Genomic DNA, 15,092 nt, shown 5'->3' with positions numbered 1-15,092 from the left:
ACCGATCTCTGTTCCTTTCCTTTACTTTTTTCATTCATATACATATTGGTTTCCAATATCTGAAGGAGAAAACTGGGCTTTCATACTTTGTACGTGCATTAACGGTGATTCATATTTCAAACGTGCATTATTTCCAAATTTGTCAATGCATTTGACCTACCAATGTTGAAGTTTGGTCTACTTAAAAAATACATTTGGAAGAGAAAAGATACGTTCTCATATTTCATGTATGCATTACCAATGACAAGACCTTTCCAGATATTTTGTTGACGTATTTTTCAAGAATCGTATCTCACGCACCTGAAACGACACGGAATTATAATGATTTCATGTTAAATAATAAAATCTAATTGGTTTCAAAGCATGAACAAATAGCAATGTTAATTTAATTTTCATTGTATTAGAGACCGATATAATGTGACCATTAATAACACTTTAAGAATTGTTTTACTTACCAACATGTACAAGCATGTAATTTATTTTTCCAGATTATCATTATGTTGATTACCATCCTGGCCGTGTTTTGTGTATGCTGGCTACCTTGTCAGGTCATGTTACTTTATACAGAACTCAGGGGCAACAGAAGCAAGGTTAGAAAGATACTTTATCATAAGTAGTTAATTTTTCACCTTCAATCAGTAAAACAGTTTTCAGTTCATAACTAAATCTGTTAAATAAATATACATAATTTTCTGTTAAACCGCAGCCTCTAATCCCAACAAGAACTAAAAGTTAATATAAATATATAATATACTTTTAAAAAGGGACGGAAAAATTTCTGTCAACTTACCTTAGAAATCCTCCCCCAGACACTACGTGCTTGACAGAATTGCTGAAAAAGTAATGAAATAATGCGAAATCTCACATCAAATGTCTGTTCTTGTAGAGAAAACTTGATCTGGGCAGGACTTGATATAAAAGCTACGCGAAAAACCCATTACTGTTTGATAATCCAGAATGTAAATCTTCATCTTCTAAAGAAAGTCGTCAACAGTATCATATTCAATTTGCAAGGAAAATAAAGATATTGGTCATTCAATTCATTTTACGAATATTTTCCTTTTAAAGAAGTACTCTGAAATAGTTTACTTCTACAATAACTAAGGAAAAATATTTTGTCCTTCTTTTCATTAACAGCTCGGGGATTGGTACTACAAGTTTGAATTTGCTGCATACACAATGGCTTATTCCAACAGTGCCCTGAATCCATTGATTTATGCAGGATTCAATGAAAATTTCAAACAAGGTAGCTTTATTCATATTTAAAGTATTTCAAACCCGTAGTATTTAGAGTACAAAAATCTATGGTTTCTACGCAGTAATGCCAAAGACATTCTATAACGTGCAGTCCTTGATACTTGGTATATTTCTCTATATAGGGTTTGAACATTATAGAATAGAGCATCGTGATACGCAGCGTAGCAAAACCACACGGTATGTGATGAAGCATGCGCAGTAAGCTGTTAGAATGTCGCATTAGTTTTCCTGTCCCTGTTTTGACTTCGACCATTGTCATAATTATATATTTCCCTAGAGATAGGTTAGATAAAGGTGTTAATTTCTAATGCATGTCACACACACAATATGACCATGATGCATCTTACTCACAATCGCAAAGAGGAAATGCTCGAATTACGGAAAGAATTCATTTATTTAATGAAAAACTAGAGAGAAGTACACAACTCTACGCTAGTAATAGAGTGAAACTATAAGTATGTCGCTAAAACTCGGTTCTGAATGAAGTTCGACTATTACAATAATTATTTGTAGATTTGGTAAAATATTTGTCAATAAGACAATCTAAAGGCAAACTTTATAACCCTTCCCCCTTCCTACAACAACAAAGAAGATATCTATGTTTGTATGTGGCGTTTACCAGCAAACAAATGCTTTCTGTCATCAGCAAGGTCTCATCTACGAGTATATATATATATTTTCGGCGAGGATTTTGTTCTCATCATCGATTGATCTTGAAAACATAGGGTGGAACTCTGTTGGTAGGTAGTGATTTAGGATTGCAACACTGTTGCATTGTCTGTGTGACTATAATAGCTTTATTCATCAGCGCATACAAAAAACCTAAAATATGCTATGCATGTGGCTAAACATCTAAGTTACACTTAAAATAATCCTATCGATTTTGAAAATGTATTAAGAATGTTCTTAGAAAGTAATGGTGTGATTTTTTTTGGTGATACAGGTCTACTGAACATTTGGCGACGCATAACCGGTGATCCAGGAAGACGCCTAGCGCATGTGTACGGGACCTACACGGAAACAATGTACACTGCCGTTTAAATTGAGGACCACTGACTTACGGAGCGTTGATTTTAGATTATCGCAAATTTTAAGAATTCTGTGCATACTTTGTTCAAGAAATGTATGTTTGTTTCTTCTGTGCATATGTACTTGTCTTTAACATTGTATTTTTTTCCCAAGAAATAAAAAAAAACATTTTCATCTTTCAGTTCATCAAACAGACTCTGATTCCATTGGTAAATAAGTTTTTCCTCCCCAGGACGAAGTTAATCCTAAACTTAGATACCAAATAATTATAATACTCATAATTAATATTCATAATACTTATGAATATTAGTCAACTTCTGGGTATTATACGCTTCGAAACCATACTTGGATAAATTAGGGAAGAGGGGTATAAAATGCATAATGACGCAAAGTGAAATGATTCAATAATGTGAGGAAAGGTGTAATGCGATTAGGCCCTATTTTGCCTTTCAAGAGGCATATCACTGAGATATAAAGGCGTTATATACTAAGCGAGGTATCGTTTTCCCAAACGAAGTCACTATCTATTCAGAAAACCCCATTTTAAAATAATTTATTTTAGAAATGCTTCATTACTTGTGTCTTTACTAGCGATTATACTTGAATACTTGCTCTCCGGCGAATAACTAAGTCACTCGGGGTCGCAGATAGAATGAGTTATAAAATTCACAGGCTTTCCTGTCAATAAGGAGCAAATATTTTGATTGACTTTTCTAAAATCTGCGTAATAAATATAATACATGTAATAATTATATGAGGACTGAGTGCCGAGTATAGGGCATAATTTGTAGTTCTCCACCGGCAAGTGTTGGCGTCTCCATATGAGTGAAAAATTCCCGAGAGGGGCGTTAAACAACATACAATCAATAACATACCGCATATAGATAATATGATTCATTTATCTGATCAACTATTTAGCATTGTACCATGATAAGTTTTCCGATACTATAAGTTATTGTTCTACATCTATAATTTTTGGGATATTAAGAAGATTCAACGATTTAAAGATATGTTTTATTTAACCTTTACCCGTTTTGTAGATAAACACGAGAAGTAAAACATTGTTTCGAAAATAACGATTCATGGTAATTTGTGCTACTTGAACATTTCAATGTTAACATTAAGTAAGCCTTGTGGCAACGCACTTTGAAAACATATTAAATGCGTTGAAATAAGAACATAAATAAACGCACCATTGAAAAAAAATTAAAAGTGCGTCAAATATCAAACAAGATTCATACCGGATAAGTATATCATCTTTTGTTCAGAAGTTTTAACAATTATAATTTACCCTTGTGTGTGTCTGTTTATGTCTGTAGCCGTCCAAACAAATTTTGCGTCGCAGTTTTCTCAACTAGGCCTACTCATCAAAAATGCTTGACAGTTTAGAACACTCAGTTTTGCTAAGGCATGCCATATGGTGATTTTTTTGTACAAATCCGATGATAACTTCCTCTTAATTCGTGCATCAAACTGTACCATACATAACAAAGTTTCGTCAGTTTTCTCAGCAACATTACAGATGTTTAAAATTTTTAGCACTTTTTATTTACCCAATCTTCGTACAAAGTATCCCTGAGTTTAGGAGAGTTTAAATTGTTAAAACGAAGGACCAAGTCCCCTTACAAAGGCAGATAATCAAGAAAAACACCCCACCACCACCACCACCAAAAAACAGGGTGATGTCGTTATGGAATCTTTTCAAGATCTACTGGCCCAGAAAAGCTTAAACTTATGTGCAAGCATCGTGGGATGGTGTAAATTCTAAATTGTTCAAATCATGACCCCCGGGGTACGGCCGGTATTACAGTAGGTATTACGGTAGGTATTACACGGATAATCTGATGAACAGCTTTGCCAAAATTATTGAGAGCCACGATCCTCTTGTCTGTTTTTCATTATCTCTAAAACTTGTATAAAACATAGAGTTGATGATTAGGGAGATTTTTCAGTTTTTAGGTCACCTGAGTAAACTCAGGTGACCTATTGCTATCTGTTTTCGTCCGTCGTCGTGCGTCGTGTGTTGTGCGTCGTGTGTTAACATTTGAACATTTTCATCTTCTTCTCTGCAACCACTGAACCAATTTCAACCAAATTTGACACAAAGCATCTATGGGTGAAGGGGAACAAAAATTGTGAATTTTATGGTCCCTGCAACCCTGGGGCCTGGGGGTGGGGCAAAAACCACTAAAATTAGTGCAATCTTTGAAAATCTACTTCTTTACTCCTGGACGTCAAGCGGTCAAACTGTTAGTATGATTGTAATTAGCATTGAGTCCTCTACCAAAGTTGTGAAATTCATGGCCCCAGGGTCAGGGGTTCTAGTGCTAGGGCGGGGCTAAATAAGTATTTAGTGAAAATGCATTATTTCTTTTAAAATCTTCTTCTCTGCTACTGGGTATTAAATAAACCAACTAAGTACATAGTTATGATGAGCAAGAGTGCCTCTACCAAAATTGAGAATTTTATGGCCCCAGGGTCAGGGGTTCTGGTGTTAGGGCGGGGCTCTATAGATTATATAGTGAACATACATGAATTCTTTGAAAATCTTCTTCTCTGCTCCTGGGTATTAAATAAACTAACTAAGTACATAGTTATGATGAGCAAGAGTGCTTCTACCAAAATTGTGAATTTTATGGCCCTGTTAACAAGTTTATTGTTGAAACTCAATAATCAATGACGTAAGCACTACTTGTGCACATGTACAGGGTAATACTAAAATACCTAACATCCCCCTTTCTTTAAATTGAAAGTATGTTATATAAAGTCAATGGACAAAATCATTCAATTTTCCAAATTTGCAAATCAATTGTAAAATTAATACCGTACTTGGTGAAATGAGCTTTTACACAATAGATAAATGGGGAAAATTTTTACCATTCTTGACAATTAAAAGTATTGTGTATGGACAATCACTTTAAATAATTCAAAACATCTTAATGCATTAGATCAGAATATCAAACAAAAAGTTTAAATCTTGTTGACTAGGGAACACAATACCATGAATATACATGTACTATCAAATTGTTCAGTACTGATAAACAAAAATGCATGGATATTATAAAACATATCATAAACATATCATAATGACTGTCACAAATGAATGAGTTACATGTACATGAATGAAAAGTCTAGGTCATGACATAGTCCTTAAACTTTGCTGGTAATTTCACAGGTCGTGAATTGCTGCGCGCTTTGTTTGGAGTGGTCACTGCACTATTAGTGGCGCGAGATGTTTTGATCCCTGTTGGGGATTTCGAAGGCATCTGTGGTTTCGGATCCATAGGCATGGTCGCACTCTCAGTGTTTGGACTTCCACCAGCAATAATGAAAGGGTCATCATCTGACTTGTACGAATCGGATCTGTTTGCGTCGTAAGCTTCTGCCGTTGGTTTGATGTCTATTCGGTTTCTATGGTACGACTTCCCATCGCTGTTGATAATGTAGGACCGGTTTCCAAGGGATTCGGTACATGTGCCGAATTTCCAGATTTTATCGTTCGGGTGTTTCTTCATGCGTACGTTTTCTCCAACATGTAGTTCTGGTAGATTCCTGGTATGCTTGTCAAATTGCTGCTTGGATATCTGCCTCTTGCGCATAATCTTCTCGTGTGTATTCTCGATGACCTTGGGTTCTAACAGAATTGTCGCTGTTGGTAACGAGTGGCGTGTCCTCCTAGACATAAGTCTCTGTACGGGGCTGCAGTCCATATCCTTTGTTGGTGTGCTGCGCCAATCTAGTAAAGCTTTCCAAATGTCTGTTTTGCTACAAATACACTTCTTCACTAATCTTTTCGCGATTTTTACTGCTGATCCTGCCTTGCCATTTGATTGGCGGTGATATGGAGATGATGTAGAATGTTCAAATTCCCAATCACAAGCGAAGGTGTGAAAATCTGCAGATTTGAACTGGGGTCCATTGTCCAAAATAACTATCCGGTATCCCATGTCTAGAGAACTGCTGCTTTAGACAATCTATCACTGTCGCTGCTGATGTGTCTGTAAGGATATCCAATTCAAAAAAGTCACTATAGTAATCTACTGTCACTAGATAGTCTTGACTCTGATAGGTTAATATATCAACACATAGCTTTGCCCATGGTCGCTTGGGTACACTGTGTGTAATAAGGGGTTGCTTTGGTTGCTTGTCTTGCTTTTCATTGCAGGTACTGCATTTGGATATGAAGTCACGAAGCTCAGATGACATGTTCGGCCAAAATACAGCATCTCTCGCCTTCCTCAAACATGCCTCGATTCCAATGTGACTAGAATGGATTCGGCTGAGCATCTCCGGACGTAGAACTTCAGGAATCAAGACTCGGTTGCTCTTGAATATCAGTCCGTCCTGAACTGTCAACTCATCTCTGATATTCCAGTAGTCTCTAACCGCAACTGGGACTTCATGATGTTCCTTCCAGCCGGTAAGAATGACAGTCTTGAGTGTCTGTAGAACTGGATCCTGGTTCGTCAGATCCCTACTCTGTTGACATCTTGATGCACTAATTTTTGGTATCCATTCAGTTTGGTCAATTTGCGAGATTTCCTGTGCAAATGTGCTGAATATGTACTCCTTGTCCATCAGAAATGCTCTAGAAAGGGTGTCTGCAATAAACAGTTCACTGCCCTTTGTGTACGTAACTTTCAAATTGTACTTCTGTAGATGAAGCAACATTCTTTGTAAACGTTTCGGAGCTGCTAATACGGATTTCTTGAAAATACTCTCGAGTGGCTTATGGTCGGACTGAACTGTGACACAGTCTCTTTCGTAAATGTACTGATCAAAATGTTCACATGCAAAGACTATTGCCAAGCACTCCTTCTCTATTTGAGCATAACGTTGCTCAGTCTGCGATAGAGCCCTAGATGCGTAGGCTACTGGTTGACCAAGTTGCATCAAAGTTGCGCCTAACCCAACTTCTGAAGCATCACACTGAATAGTCACTTCTTCATTAATGTCATAGTACTTTAGAACTGGCTCTGTGCTGACTAACTGCTTCACTGCCTTGAAAGCATCCTCTTGCTGAGACTCCCAATGCCATAGTGTATCTTTGACGGTAAGTCGCCTGAGAGGTTCACACGTTTCTGACAAGTGTGGTAAGTACTTGGAAAGGTAAGTCACAAGTCCGACGAGTCTCTGAACATCCTTAACATTAGTAGGTCTTGGCATCTCGACTACCGCTTTCACCTTTTCCGGATCTGGACGCATTCCTTCCGAGGTGAGTATCTGACCCATGTACTTCACTGAAGTAAGTATAAGCTTCAACTTCTCCTTGTTGAGTTTCAAACCGACTTGTCGTGCTCTGTTGAGAAGTGCTCGAAGATTGAGGTCGTGATCCTTGATTGCGTCTTCCATAGTTTCACCAGATCCATACACCAGGATATCATCCATAATGACTTCTGTCTGTTTAACGCCTTCTAATACCTCATGCTGCTTTCGTTGGAACTCCTCGGGTGCCGACGAGAGTCCAAACGGTAAGCGTGTCCAACGGTATCGTCCGAAAGGAGTCCAAAATGTGGTAAGTAGACTTGATTCCTTATTAAGCTTCACATGCCAAAAGCCTTCTTTTGCGTCCATAACAGTAAACACTTGGGCATTTGCGATTTTGGGTAAGATATCTTCCACAGTTGGCATCTGGTAGTGTGGCCTCTTGATGGCAGAGTTTAAGTCCTTTGGGTCTATACACAGTCTCAATTTGCCAGGCTTCTTTACAGCTACCATGTTGCTAATCCAATCTGTGGGTGAAGTCACTTTTTCAAGAACACCTCTTTTCACTAAAGAGTCAATTTTGTCCTTAATTTCTCCCTTAAGAGCCTGTGGTACTCTTCTGGGCTGTCTCTGTACCGGTTTCACTGTAGGGTCAAGTTCTATAGCTATACCACGAGGAACGAGTTTCGCTTCTCCACCATACAGCTTCAGTGTCCTCTGTGTAGGTTTCAGTGGTGGGTCTCCTGATTGTAAAATGCGGGCATACTGCAGAAAACTGATTACATTGCAGGTTGAGCCACTGTCCATTTGACAAATTACATCAGCACTATCTTGATCAGCACTCATGCGAATCCTAACGAACCACTGTTTTCCAGATGACGAGTTAACCGTGTACAAAGAATCAGTGTCACTAAATGCTTCATCTTGTATGATGTTAACTGTAGTCTGTCTGCACATCTTCTGGAAGTGATTTTTCTTCTTACACTTTCTGCATGTTTGTCCAAATGCTGGGCATTTGTTCTTATTTTTAGGGTGAGTGCCGCCACAGTACTTGCACAGTTGAGCTATTCTTAGGGTGAACTGTTTTCTGTTGTTTTCCTCCCTTTAGTGGCTGTTTTCCTTTAGGTCGATATGATCGGTCTCCTTTAAGACTTACATATTTGACTTCAGCTTGTTCTGAACTGTTAGTACCTGTAGTACTCTGTTGTAGCTTTTGCAGCTGTGATGAAGTTCTTTCACTAGTTATGCACATATTGATGGCTTTGTCAAGAGTTAGGTCAGCTTCTCTCAGCATTCTGGCTCTGGCAGCTGTGTCTTTTGTTCCTAACACTAAACGGTCTCGGATCATATCATCCGTCATGTTGCCGAATTCACATGACTTGCTGAGTTCTCTCAGTCTACAGATATAGTCATGTAGTGACTCATTTGGCATTTGGTCACTGGTATTGAATATCTTTCATAGATAGCATTAGTTTTCGGTGTGAAATGTTTCTCAAGTGCACTTATCGTACAGCCATGTTCTTTGATGTCACGAACTGCACACCGTAGCTTTTTCACAGAGACGGTCGTTCCCCACGAATTTAAAAGTTGCATCAACTTACACAGTCACAAATATATAGGACAGATAGTATCGATATACTCTATAGATGCACAGTCCCTAAAGTGATCGTAAACATTAGAGGTATCACAATACACGAATCCAGAAAATCTGATCGCAAATGGCCGCCATAGATTGAACATGTGCTCCACAGCGTGATACACTTCGGATTGAAAATGCAATGTTATTGGGTAAATATACAGTTACCGCAAAAGTCCTTGGTAGATATGAAGCTCGGTCGACGGAATATTCACTCGAGTGGTGATGGCCAGCCTCTATCAGTGGAAAAATGTGGCTTCGAATACGCCAGCTTCTGACACCATGTTAACAAGTTTATTGTTGAAACTCAATAATCAATGACGTAAGCACTACTTGTGCACATGTACAGGGTAATACTAAAATACCTAACAGGCCCCAGGGTCAGGGGTTCTGGTGTTAGGGCGGGGCTCTATAGATTATATAGTGAAAATACATGAATTCTTTGAAAATCTTCTTCTCTGCTCCTGGGTATTAAATAAACTAACTAAGTGCATAGTTATGATGCACAAGAGTGCCTCTACCAAAATTGTGAATTTTATGGCCCCAGGGTCAGGGGTTCTGGTGTAAGGGCGGGGCTCTATAGATTATATAGTGAAAATACATGAATTCTTTGAAAATCCTCTTCTCTGCTCCTGGGTATTAAGTAAACTAACTAAGTGCATAGTTATGATGCGCAAGAGTGCCTCTACCAAAATTGTGAATTTTATGGCCCCAGGGTCAGGAGTTCTGGTGTTAGGGTTGGGTCTATTGATTATATAGTGAAACTACATGGATTCTTTGAAAAAAAAATTCTTTTCTGCTCCTAGGAATGAAATAAATTAATTACATAGTTATGATGAGCAAGAATACCTCTTCCAAAATTTTGATTTTATGGCCCTAGGGTCTGGGATTCTAGTGATAGGGCGGGGCTCTATTGATTATATAGTGAAAATACATTAAATCTTTGAAAGTATTCTTCTCTGCTCCTGAGTATTAAGCAGATAAACTACCTATATAGTTATGATGAGCAAGGGCGCTAATCTTCCAGAATTGTGAATTTCAAGGCCCCAGGGTCAGGGGTACCATAGGGGGGGGGGGCTGTACTTATATATTGAAACTGGATGAATTGTTTGAAATCTGCTCCTTGGTATTAATCAAATATTTTTGAAAAGCAAGGGTGCCTTTTCAAAAATTGTGCAATGTGTGTATCTAGGCTTAAGGGTCAGGGGTTCATGTGCGATAGGGGCATTACTGATTATTGCTGAATATTACTGATTACTTGAAATGCATTTTTTGTTCCCCTACCCTGCCTATGGGTATTAAGTAAACAAACTAAGCAACTGCTAATTGTATTGTTATGATGATCAATGGTGCCTCTTTCAAAATTATGAACCGTTCAGTCGGTAGAGCGCTCGCTCCGTGATCGGGAGGTCGTGAGTTCGTATCTCGGCCGCGACTGACCTAGTCGTTAAAATGGGTAGCAACTGTTCCTTCGCCATGCGCTCGGCACTTTGAAGTGAAAGTTGCGGGTCCTTCGGATGAGACCTTAAAAACGGAGGCCCCGTGTCAGCGGCAGGCGTTGGCACGATAAAGATCCCTCACTGCTCAATGGCCCTGAGTGCCGAGTAAAGGTCAAAATTTGAAGCCCTTCACCGGCATACGGTGACGTCTCCATACGAGTGAAAAATTCTCGAGAGGGACGTTAAGCAATATACAATCAATCAATCAATCAAAATTGTGAATAGCATAGCATCTGGCTTAAAACATGAATCAAATTCAATCACTGGAAAGTTGTTGCATAATGCTCAGGTGACCTGTAAGGCCCATGGGCCTCTTATTTTTTATGTGTTCTATCAAAGTAAGTTCTATAGATACACTGTATGAACAGTTAAGTTCCTTTTAATTCATTATCATTAATAGATTCAATTTCGAGCTGGAGCTGCAAGGCAACCGTTTTGAATGCTTTCAGTGATATTACACGTATCTTGAAGTTTCGACTTATTCATAGAACAGAGAGAATTCTACTTGGAAATGTGAAATCTTAAAGCAATGTGAAAAGGTCTCTGAGTTACGGCAGGTTGAAGCACCTCTTGAGATGTTTCTGAGAAAAAGCCAAGAAGAGGAAACAACAAAGTGTCAAACCTGAAAGGGTTTACAGCAGTGATGACAAGTAAAGTGTACGGGAGTATTAAACTTATTGGAAAAATTATAGATCAAGACCCTGACGAAAAAAAGGATAATATAAATATTCACCAAAAACCGTTCATAGAGAGATTGATGATTTTCATTTTAGAATGAAAACAGTAATTACGAACATGAAAATTGTATATGAGTAATGAAACTTCTTAAAATTCTCAGAAAAATAAGTAAAATTGTAATGAAGAAATATTGCATAACTATACAAAAGTAGTTGAGGAAAAAACATGAGTAAGATCAAGACCTATTAAAGTGCATTTTGTATCACCAGCAGTCACTTTTGATTATGAAAATTTCCGAAAATGAATTTAAAATGTATATTGGAACTTGATTTGATTCTACATAATTCAGCTTATGATCGTATCATCATAGTCGCCTGACAATTTATATTCATTCTGTTTACATTTCATTCTCACTTGATTCGATTTATCCCTTTAAATTGGAAATAAAAGAAATTAAGAATATCACATATCTGTATCATACTTGGATATTTTACTTGAAAAAGACTTTCATGGTACAATAACGTAAGAAGATGCTCATGGGCCACAACGCTCGATTGCATGAATAACTGGACTGTCTTTTCATCAGCAACCTTAATTTTTATGACCGAACGTTTAACCCTACCACCAGAATCATTGATTTGAACATATTTTATTGATTATACTTTACAATATGTTCAAAATCATTTTCATTCTACACCACCCAAGGATGCAGTGTACATAATCTACAGACTGGAATAAATAAAGAAAATCTGAGCTGATAGCTCATGTGAACTTTTCTGATCACATTTTGTCCTTAGTCCGTCTGTCCGCCTATTTGCGAACTTTTCACATTTTCAACTTCTTACCAAGAACCAGGTCAATTTTAACCAGACTTGCCACAAAGCATCCCTGGGTAGAAAGGATACAAGTTTATTCAAATGAAGGACCAAGCTCTTTTTCAAGGGATTTATAAATGAATTGACGACGGATTTTTCCGTTATTACCTGATCATGAGCACACGGCGGGTGTGACCGGTCGGCAGGGTATGCACACTCCTCCATGGCACCTGATCCAACCTCTGAGGTTTTGGAGGTCCGTGTTTGCTCTGCTCCTATTTTGTATTGTTTAATGGGTTTTTTTTTTTATCTTGAAGAGTACTGTTCGTTATCTCCATATATTTCATTAAAAATGTTCTTCTCATGAATCATTTGGCCAAAGAAGTTAAATCTTATAAGATACCTTCTCCATGTAGCTGAGATTTTTGTTCAAATGAAGACCCCCAGGTTTAGGTTGGAGCCACAATTGGGGATCAAAGTTTTACACAAGAAAACCGCTTATATATTTACACACTGAATTAATGACGGGTTTTTCCGTTATTTCTCGATCATGGCAAGGAGCAAACAGCTGCTGTGACCGGATGATAGGGTATGCTCACTCACCTATGGCACCTTATCCGATCTCTGATGTTTTGCAGGTTCCTGTTTGCTTGCTCCTATTTGTATTGTTTATTGGACTTGTGGGCTTGGATACATACATATTATTATAACTTTATCCGAAGGGTCGTATCAGATCAAGTTTTATAATGATAAATTTATTATATACCCCCTCATAAATAGCAAAATATAGCAAAGGAAAACTTTAGAGATCAATTGTATAACATTTTAATCCATAAAACAAAGCACAATAACAAGGGATTTTTTCACGCACAAGAAAAATAACGTCATGTTTCTGCGTACTACGTCATCAGTTTCAGAGAGTGGTGAACCACAGTGTGGTGATCCGGAAAGTTGGATCACGACGTCACGTGATTGCATAAAATCAGCAGTAAGATTGAGTGATACACATTAGTTATATATAATAATGTTCGTTATCTCCATGTATTTCATTATAAAAATCGCCTAAAGAAAGGGAATGCCATGATTATTTATATTTATAAGGAAGCATCCTCATGTTGTAGATTCAATTTTGTTCAAATTACGATCCTCTGGTGGTAGTGCAGTGCCGCAATGGGTGATCAACATACATGTAATAACATAGTCAACAACGTAAAATTAATGAAAAAGCTAAAATAAGCTGAAACAAGGTATCCTGAAAAAATGAAAATAACGCACCCTTCGGTATTACAGAGAAAGGGTCTTCGGGACCATACCGCTTACATAAGAATAAGAAACAATAGGCAACTGACTTCATTCTGGACAAAGTGCCTTAACAACAAGAGGCCCACGGGCCTTATAGGTCACCTGAGTATTGTGTAACAACTTTCAAACAATTAAATTTGGTTCGTGTTTTAAACCAGAGGCCATGAAATTCACAATTTTGAAAGAGGCACCATTGCTTATCATAATTAAAAATACTCTACTTACTCAATACCTAGAGGTAGATCAGAGTTACAAAGAGAAAATGTTCTTCCACTTTATAACCAGTTGTGCACCTCACCCCAAAAGAACCACTGAACCTGGGGCCACATATTTCAAAATTTTCTAATTTTATCATAAAATGGTTGATTAATACCAAAGAGCAGGTTTCAAAGCATTAATTTATTTTCAGACTATGTAACCCCCCCCCCCCCTTCAGGGCATAAAAATAACCATTTTGCTAGATGCACCTTTCTTCATCATAAATATGTATACTTGGATAATTGGCATAAAATTCACAATTTTGGAAAAGGCACTCTTGCTCATCATAACTATGTGCTTAGTTAGTTTATTTAATACCCAGAAGCAGAGAAGAAGATTTTCAAAGAATAAATGCATTTTCACTATATAATCTATAGAGCCCCGCCCTAACACCAGAACCCCTGACCCTGGGGCCATAAAATTCACAAATCTGGAAGAGGCACTCTTGCTCATCATAACTATGTACTAAGTTAGTTTATTTAATACCCAGAAGCAGAGAAGAAGATTTTCAAAGAATAAATGCATTTTCACTGTATAATCTATAGAGCCCCGCCCTAACACCAGAACCCCTGACCCTAGGGCCATAAAATTCACAAATCTGGAAGAGGCACTCTTACTCATCATAACTATGTACTAAGTTAGTTTATTTAATACCCAGAAGCAGAGAAGAAGATTTTCAAAGAATAAATGCATTTTCACTATATAATCTATAGAGCCCCGCCCTAACACCAGAACCCCTGACCCTGGGGTCATAAAATTCACAAATCTGGCAGAGGCACTCTTGCTCATCATAACTATGTACCACATTAGTTTATTTAATACCCAGAAGCAGAGAAGAAGATTTTCAAAGAATAAATGCATTTTAACTACATAATCTATAGAGCCCCGTCCTAACACCAGAACCCCTGACCCTGGGGCCATAAAATTCACAAATCTGGCAGAGGCACTCTTGCTCATCATAACTATGTACTTAGTTTGTTTATTTAATACCCAGAAGCAGAGAAGAAGATTTTCAAAGAATAAATGCATTTTCACTATATAATCTATAGAGCCCCGCCCTAACACCAGAACCCCTGACCCTGGGGCCAAAAAATTCACAAATCTGGAAGAGGCACTCTTTCTCATCATAACTATGTACTTAGTTTGTTTATTTAATACCCAGAAGCAGAGAAGAAGATTTTCAAAGAATAAATGCATTTTCACTATATAATCTTTAGAGCCCCGCCCTAACACCAGAATCCGTGACCCTGGGGCCATAAAATTCACAAATCTGGAAGAGGCACTCTTGCTCATCATAACTATGTACTAAGTTAGTTTATTTAATACTCAGAAGCAGAGAAGAAGATTTTCAAAGAATAAATGCATTTTCACTATATAATCTATAGAGCCCCGCCCTAACACCAGAATCCGTGA

General features: G+C 37.8%; 2 protein-coding genes across 4 annotated transcripts in view; both read left to right on the top strand.

Annotated features, from left to right (window-relative positions):
* The window catches only part of LOC134266023 (substance-P receptor-like), a 62,033-nt gene extending 59,573 nt beyond the window's left edge, over positions 1-2,460 (top strand). For 2 of the 3 annotated variants that reach the window (XM_062748255.1, XM_062748246.1), the window contains exons 4-6: positions 489-590; positions 1,138-1,246; positions 2,201-2,460. In XM_062748255.1, coding sequence (XP_062604239.1) covers positions 489-590; positions 1,138-1,246; positions 2,201-2,298 — 309 coding nt within the window. In that variant the 3' untranslated portion in view covers positions 2,299-2,460. The other variant, XM_062748262.1, reaches the window with a different exon arrangement.
* LOC134266003 (QRFP-like peptide receptor) overlaps positions 1-15,092 on the top strand; it is a 179,760-nt gene that overhangs the window by 52,831 nt on the left and 111,837 nt on the right. The gene's annotated exons all lie outside the window — the stretch shown is intronic.

This window comes from Saccostrea cucullata, unplaced genomic scaffold, assembly GCF_032062105.1.
Source record: "Saccostrea cucullata isolate Sc308-1 unplaced genomic scaffold, CSIRO_AGI_Scuc_v1 ctg157, whole genome shotgun sequence".
Classification (NCBI taxonomy): Eukaryota; Metazoa; Mollusca; class Bivalvia; order Ostreida; family Ostreidae; genus Saccostrea; species Saccostrea cuccullata.
This window is presented reverse-complemented; position numbering and strand designations above follow the sequence as displayed.